Source organism: Macrobrachium rosenbergii, chromosome 43 (genome assembly GCF_040412425.1).
Source record: "Macrobrachium rosenbergii isolate ZJJX-2024 chromosome 43, ASM4041242v1, whole genome shotgun sequence".
Taxonomy (NCBI): Eukaryota; Metazoa; Arthropoda; class Malacostraca; order Decapoda; family Palaemonidae; genus Macrobrachium; species Macrobrachium rosenbergii.
In genome coordinates this window covers 50764125-50772241 of record NC_089783.1, presented here as the reverse complement: position 1 = coordinate 50772241, position 8117 = coordinate 50764125, and the positions used below count along the sequence as shown (strand labels likewise).

The 8117-nt window shown below is 36.0% G+C and overlaps 1 protein-coding gene across 3 annotated transcripts in view; it reads left to right on the top strand.

The window, feature by feature from the left end:
- The first annotated feature begins 805 nt into the window (after positions 1–805).
- LOC136828891 (uncharacterized) overlaps positions 806–8117 on the top strand; it is a 39053-nt gene continuing 31741 nt past the window's right edge. The window contains exon 1 of one of the 3 annotated variants that reach the window (XM_067087191.1): positions 806–1120. In XM_067087191.1, coding sequence (XP_066943292.1) covers positions 1077–1120 — 44 coding nt within the window. In that variant the 5' untranslated portion in view covers positions 806–1076. Of the gene's footprint in view, positions 1126–8117 lie in introns of all 3 variants that reach the window. The other 2 variants (XM_067087195.1, XM_067087197.1) reach the window with 2 other exon arrangements.

Here is an 8117-nt window from a genome sequence, read left to right as displayed (position 1 = left end):
AGTAAGTATTTTAACTCAACGGTCTAGGTAAAGTATGATTTATCGAGGCTGGTGCATATGTGGAAGAATGACATTCAAATTTTGAAAATCCATCTATAACCAACGAAGTTTGAAGGCTTCTATAAGTCAGCTGTACTGCAGCTCGAACGAGTGAAGATAGCCTGAATTTTTTAAGTAATTGCCCAGTAGCAAGCATTTGTATTTTGTCTTTAACCTGTTCATCTACGTTTTCCGCCATAGGCACTCGATCACTCGTGTTTTCCACGATTATTAAATACACATTTATGTTGAACTTGGTCTAAAGATGGTTTCACCCATCCGACTCTGCAGATTCAATGCAGAAGGCTGATTTAAGCACTTATTTGGGCATGGGAAAGTTACTTGGATAGAATGATTCAGTAAAGCCTGCCATAGTAAAGTTTCTGGGTTTTTATTTGGAACGAAATTGTGCTTGATAACAATAGTCTCATGTGTACAGTAACTGCCCTGAAAGAGTATTTTTTTTTTTTTTTTTGCTTTAAGCATTGGAAAAGTCACTAGATTCAGTAAATAATGCTATTAGAAGAAAATAATTTTAATAAATCAGAAATGCAATCGGGAGTCAAAACGATTCACGCGCTATTCATTGTGATCATTTCGCGATATTCTTTCGATATATTTTTCCATGCCTCGTAAGAGGCTAGTTAGAAAGTGACGATTAAGAAAATCGAAGCTTTCAAAAAAAAAAAAAAACTTACTAGCCTAATACTCGCGAAATTTACACCAAAAAACTAAAAATAATTGTTTTGGAGGGTTTGTTTAATCCTTGGCAGAGTAGCGTGCACGTCGGAGTTTGGTATCCTTGAATAACGCAGTGTAAACGAGACTACTTCTGTACCACAAGTACAATAGTCCTTTATTTTGCGGCGTTGCTTTATCGTGGAAACTTACAGTGTGTTTTATAGTGGTGTAACCGTGTCCTAGTTGTGTATTAGATTGATCAAGAGTAAAGCGACATCATTTAAGTAGACACTGGGTAGTGTTGTTCAGTGGTGGAAGTGGTATGGAGTCCCTGAAGAAACAAGTCATGTTCAGTGATGGAAACGGTATGGAGTCGCCGAAGAAACGAAGCAGCCGTCAGGTAAGGTAAGTGACATCACCTTAACGCTATAATGGTTGAGTAATATAATTTTTCTTTGTTGTGCAATTAAAAGTTTCAAGTTTGTGTCCAATACGTAGCGATTTTTTTGCCATAGTAGGCCTATGTACATTTATAGGCTGTATCTGCATATTAACCTTGTGGTGTTATTGGGCATCAAGTAGACATGTTCTTTGGTGCTGATTTAAAATGACTGCAAACTTCTAGTCGTTCGAAATGCTCATAAAATTTTATTTTCAGGTGATACATCGAACCAGTTTACGCTCAGAAATACGGTTGTTTGAAGTTCTTGTTTTGAGTCTCCTCCAGTCACAAGGTTGGATTCGTCCATCATTCGATGGTACATCAGGATTCATGAAGGTGATGTCTATGGCCTAATTTTAAGTTAGATGGCTGGCGTAAGGGAAAATTTAACTGTGGATAAATGTAGGAACAGGCTTTGGTTTGGTGGACTGAAGAGTTTACGTATGTTAAACTGGGATTTGAATGGCTGTGGCTTTTTTCAGCATTGGTCAGTTTTGTATGTGTCAGAAGAGGAGCGATCAATAGAGGATAATTTTTAGACAACCGTGAATATTAATTTTGTTTTAGTGTAGATATTGAGTTTGATGGTGGATGTCCGACGGTCATTAAGTTAACAGTTCGATGAACTGTGGAATATTTAGTAAATGGTGTTAAACAGTCCCACGGATTAATGGTCCAGGTGGCTACTAATTGTATATACGCAGTTTATAGGCCTAAGCGAATACTTAAACGAATGGCAGAAGGCTCAGGAGAGTTTCTTTGAAGTTTTTATAAGTGGGTATTGATGACCACAGTGCACAGCTACAGGGGATTAATAGGGGGGAAAGGGAGATATATTTTTGCATTTTTATGAATGTGCGTTAGCATCAGCATTTGCAAGCCTTAGCAAGTTCCTACGGGTTATTTGCTGCTGACAGATTCCTTAGTATGTAGGTGACATATTTTTAAACAGGTTTGCTGGTTGATTAGTAACTAGGATTGTTTTTTGTATGAATGCAGGCTGTGTTTTAAATAGGTGCACATGTTTCATACTTGCCCAGAGATAGGAAAACTGTTTTTTACCAGCTCAAACCAAACTTCAACCTCCACCCCTCCAGGGGCGGTACCCCTGTTTGGGGTGGAGGTGCTCCCATGTATGTATACAGCAGGTCTTTTGACCTGCTATATACAGATTCGTGGGAGTTTATTAATCTTGTATTCTCTTTCAGGTGGTAATTATTGTTGTATTTGAATTATATTTGGCTCTAGATGAGTATAGTTATAAGGTTACTAGCTTTTTCAAACTACGTTTTCAACCAGTGTAGGTTTTCATGTTTTACAATGCAGTGTTGTATTTGGCATTCATTTATCTTGTGGGACTTTCAGGAGTACAAGAGGTATTTACAAAATTTCTTGGCATCTTCCAAACTCCATCATAGACATTTTCTTGCATTGTTTCAGTAGTTCCCTCAACTACAATGTGCGTGGACCACAGAGTAAACATTGCATTCTTGTCGTGGGAGACCGTTGCATTCTTGTCGTGGGAGACCGTTGCATTCTTGTCGTGGGAGACCGTTGCTTTCTTGTCGTGGGAGACCGTTGCTTTCTTGTCGTGGGAGACCGTTGCTTTCTTGTCGTGGGAGACCGTTGCATTCTTGTTGGGAGACCGTTTGTCGTGGGGAGACCGTTGTCTTGTCGTGGGAGACCGTTGTTGCTTTCTTGCATTCTTGTCGGGAGACCGTTGCATTCTTGTCGTGGGAGACCGTTGCATTCTTGTCGTGGGAGACCGTTGCTTTCTTGTCGTGGGAGACCGTTGCTTTCTTGTCTCCAAATATTTACTGTAACTTTGCTTCTTAGATAAGGACCATACAGGTGAGATCTGGGTACTGTATAGGAAACGGGCAGAATTCTGATAGGCCTATCAGGCCATTGTCCTGAAACACAGCATTCTTGTTGCAGCTTTCCACTGCTTCATCTTGACTGCCTGTTTTCGGATGCTTTCTGCTGTTTCATCTTGCTTTTTATCAGCTGTCTTTAAACTGATGCATATTACCATTCTTAATAGTGACTATTTTTCAAATTTCTTATGACTACCGTCAATCCCAATCACAAGTGTAGGCCATCTCCTTGCTAACTGAACCCACTTGTCATTTTTTTGTAACAGAACCATGGTGTTTACCATGCATAGTTTGCTTCTTTTAGTATGAGATCCAGGTTCGATTTTAAAACCATGAGATTGTGGGTTCCCTAATGTGTTCTTGTTGTGGTTCTCTTTGACTGTAAGATTTGAGTGGTGTGTTAGTCTGCCTGAAGAGATGGTGCTCCTGTTAACAGTACTAAGTTCCTCTCGCTGACTTAGTTGTTCTCCAAGGTTTTAAAATTCTTTGAGATGTCCAGACTTGAAAAGTTGTGATTTACTAATGTGGCTGTCTGTCATGTATTGACATGGTTCGTTTGTCTTTTGGAGAAAACTTTGAAGTTGCGGAAGACAGTTGCAGTAGTTTAAGCTTTCTCACCATTCAGAAGTAGCTTCCACCAGTGACCTTTGGAACCTTTGAAATCACTTAAATTGTTCTGCCTAAATGAATATCAAAATCTGTTTGCTTTTAAGATTTATTTTGGGATGTATTACCTAAAGCAATTGGAGGTAAACTCAATTAGTTTGAAGTTCTCAGGTTTCTGTAGTACTGTACCTATGGACTTGAAATTTTGCATGGTTACTCAGTCCGGTGACAGTACAGCCTTAAAAGATCGTAGGTCAGCAGTGACATCTAGTGACCGTACAGTTACCTCTTCCAGTATCTCCGGATTTGTAGGAAACCAAACCCGATTTTTCACTTCTTTGACTCTGTAAATAGCTCTACTGATTTTTCAAACCTCCTTTGGCTCGACAGGACACCAATTTCATTAGGTACAATGATAAATCGGTTAAAATTTGTTACAACCTAAAGGTATAGTAGAATATATATATATATATATATATATATATATATATATAATATATATACATATATATATATATATATATAATATATATATATATATATATATATATATACATATATATATATATATATATATATATATATATATTATATATATTATATATATATATATATATATATATATATATATATATATATATATAAATATTTATAAAATTAGACTATAAAATTAAACTTGTATTGAAGTGCTAAAAAGTGAAAAATAATTTTTTGAGACACCAGGATTTTCTTACAATCATGTCTACAAAAATAAAAAAGCGTGAGTCCATCATTGAAGGAAATGCTACAAGAAAAAATAAATTTCTTGTAGCATTTCCTTCCATGTTTGGCGCCCACGCTTTTATTTTCGTAGACGTGATTGATTGCAAGAAAATCTGGTTTCTCACATTATTTTAAACTTTTTAGTGCTTTCTAATGAAAGCGTGTTATTTTTTTTTTTGTTTTGCTTGCTTCGCCTGTAAAAAATTCCCATTGCTAGCAAAAAAAAAAACTATCAAATGAGATTGTTTCAGTGTGACTAATCCCCAGGTCTTTGAATAAGTTCCCTTCTCCACTGATGTATAAAATACTTATTTCCAAGGTAGTCTTAGAAATATTTAACACTGGTTGTTTTTATAAATTTTCATTCCGTAGTTTTGTCTTAGCTCAGGCCTAGGCCATTCACTTAACCAAAGTTCATATAACAGTGGTAACATTTGGCCTTTTTAATGGTTTATTAGTAGTAGTCTAAAAATTTGTCATGTAAACAGTTGACGTAGATCAAAATCTTACTAGCAATATCCACAAGGATGTTTGCCCGGAGAGAATGACTCGTAACTACTTATACTAGATTTTAATTCATCTATGGATGGGTGGAATTAAATTTAGTCAGTGTGGTATTTAAAACTAAGTTTTCATTTAATTTCAAGAGTTTTTGTATAGCCAGTGCACTTTAGCAATGCTGTAAGGCGCTCTTTTGTTTTATTACAGGTTGTTAGTGGAGTGAATAGTACTTGATTGAAGATAAGAAAAACATGATGTTGACCACAGAAGTATTGATAGCCAATCCTGTGCTTACTGGAAATTCTTTTAAGAGGAATTCCAAGGATGCAGTAGTTTTACCGGGGCATGTGTAGAAGATGACAAATGCAAGAATGTTTTAGTTGTTAACTAAAGTATTTGAAAGTGCATTTTCTAAATGGCTTGTTTTGAATATTCACACAAATTTGGCTTTTGTATCGGGACTTTATAATTTGTTCATGAGTTTTGAAATATATGAATTTATAAGAGCTTCAGTTTTTCAATCATTAATGATGACTTGTCTACATTGTAAGACTGCTGTTCTGTATGTTACCTGGCGTAGACATACTGTAAATTTATTTATGCAGTTTTCTGCTAGGAGCTTATAAACTAAGTGTTTGCTAAGTTATATTTTATTGATTTTAATGCAGCACTGATATTCAAAACTTGACTGGCGCAAGAATTTATACTGCATTTCCAGTTGGACCTGTCACATAAAGAGATTATTTTAAATATAGACAGCTAAAACCTCCTCAAATTTTTATATCCTAAATTATATTAACCCAGGTGAAATTTAAAAAATACAGACTGCTACAATGCCTTCTAATTTTTACATCCTAAATTATATTAACCCAGGTAAATCTCTGTTAAATATTAGTTTTTCAAAATGGATACTGATGAGTCATTGTTGACTATGCAGTAGTAATTATTTTTGTGCTGTCATTTGTCACTTGCTGAACAAGTGTTACGAATAAAATTTATTTAGTGATTTAAACTTTGGGAATTTTGTAAGAGTAAGTGTTTGGGTTATTAATTCATATTTAGCAGTGACTTCAAACGGATAAATTACCCCTTTACACTAGTGTTCAACTAGTCTCAAGATATTGGAAGGTGGAGTATCAATAGTTGGTCAGGCTGTATAATTAGACAAATCTCTGGGAAAGTAAGTGACCTTTAGAATAGGTTCTTTAAATAAAATCTAAGAAAATTGGTAGATGGAGTCAAGGCGATAAGCTGCGTGTCTTTATTATTATTCAGTGCAACAGACAGTAAGTTATTCAGATGAGCTGAAGAAAGAATGTAGAGGTTACTTAATTATACCATGTCAATAATCACTTTGGTGTTGTTCAACTCCCAAACGAGGGGAGATCCTGAAGTCCAGGCCTGCACACCGATGAGGCTTTCCTAGCCAGCATTGGATATATTAATTCATTCACAAGTTTAAGCCCATTTTCGCGCTTTTATTCAGTGGGGCAACTATTTTCTAATTATAAATAAAGTGTTCTGTAAAATCTACCTGTTTTAAAAATCAAGTAAATTGTAAGTCACAAGTGAAAAGTAAACCAACTGATAATTACTATATTGTGATTTTCATCTAGTTTGCACCTTATATTTTTTTTTTTAGGCTTAAATTTTCAAATTGACAGATGGAAGTAAACAGATACTGTCGGTGTCTTTTTTATCTTCACTGTAATTGACAAAAGCCTAGAAATTATAATGGATAATGGAGCTTTGTCTTCATTTGTCTCAAAGTAAAAGAGGCTTAATGCCATTCATGTCAGAAACTGTTATGGAAACTAGTATGGAAGCTTTTCTTTCCGTCTGAACTACACAAATTGGAACAAAGATATATCGTTCAATCCTTTACAGTGCATTATTCTCAGTACTCTCCTTTCAGGATGTTCTTGTAGCTGATGATGTTCACTGAACTGTGGTTAAAGGGATTTGCAAGTTCCTTTAACATTTTATCCTGAAGCAGTGGACTTCCACGAACATTTTGGTCGCCAACTTCGCCAGAGTTGGGTTGAATACGATGTCTTGCTTAATGCTTAGTCTTTGTCTGGGCTGTTCCTTTGAGCTTGGATTCTCATAAGGGACGTTATTTCTAGAGAATAAAAGACCTGAATTTCGGAGCCATATACACCATTTCTAGGAATTCCAAATAGGCCTGTTAGATGGGAATATATAGTAGCTCCTCTCGAGTCACAAACTTTGAGAAAGGGAAAATTTGCACATTCTTAACAAGGTAGTTGTTTAGGAGTGATAAAATCTTTGACTGGAGTTTTAATGGGCATTTCCTCGTGAAAAATGAAAGTTATTACTTTTTCTGCTGTGTGTATTAACTTCGTGTTAGTTTCATACTTCTATAAGGCACCGTTCTTGTTCTCTCTTGGCTGTTTCCCCAGAGTTCCGTGGAACCATTCCATTGTGAGAGTTGACCCTTCAGCAGTCTTTTGTCTTCATTGTCTTTGGGAAGCATGGTAACAGTTGTGCACATTCCTCCTTCAAAAGCATTGAGGTCAGGCATGCTAGAAAGCCACACTTAGATGAATGGGTTGTACAGTATTTTTATATTGTTTTACACTTTGGTGTTCCTTTCAAAACATGCGAGCCTCCAGTTCATTTAATGCCACCAGCAGAGCTTGCAGCATAGTCTCAGACTACGGATATTTTCTGCCAAGAAGTTTGGGGTTGTCGCATAATCTGAACAAGACCTAACAATCTTGACATAGGTTCTTCATTCTACTGATGAAAGAGGAATAGTATTACCAATTATAGTAGTGTTTGGTGTTTAGTTCTGTAGCTAACAATGCATCAATACTGTCGCATCAATTTCTTCTGTCACGTTCTAAGTGTTCTTATCTCCTGAACTTTTTTCGTGTAATGTCACTTTGTCTCATACCAAGATCGCCAGTTTTTCACCTTTTTGAAGTCTTTAACAAAAAATTCAGTACTCATGGCCCATAGACATGTCAAATTTTCAGTTGAGTTGGCCTAACCCTTCCCGTTAACTGCCATGATATTGAATCGTCAAGCATCTGATCAAGACAAGATTAGAAAGGGGAGCAAGCGGTTTACAATTTAATAAACCAACTTAGGACCCTGCTTTCAAAGGATTTTAGAATCAAAATCTTAAAGATTTTATCTAAATCTGAACAGTCAAAATCCAAAACAATTTTCATTGGGTTCCA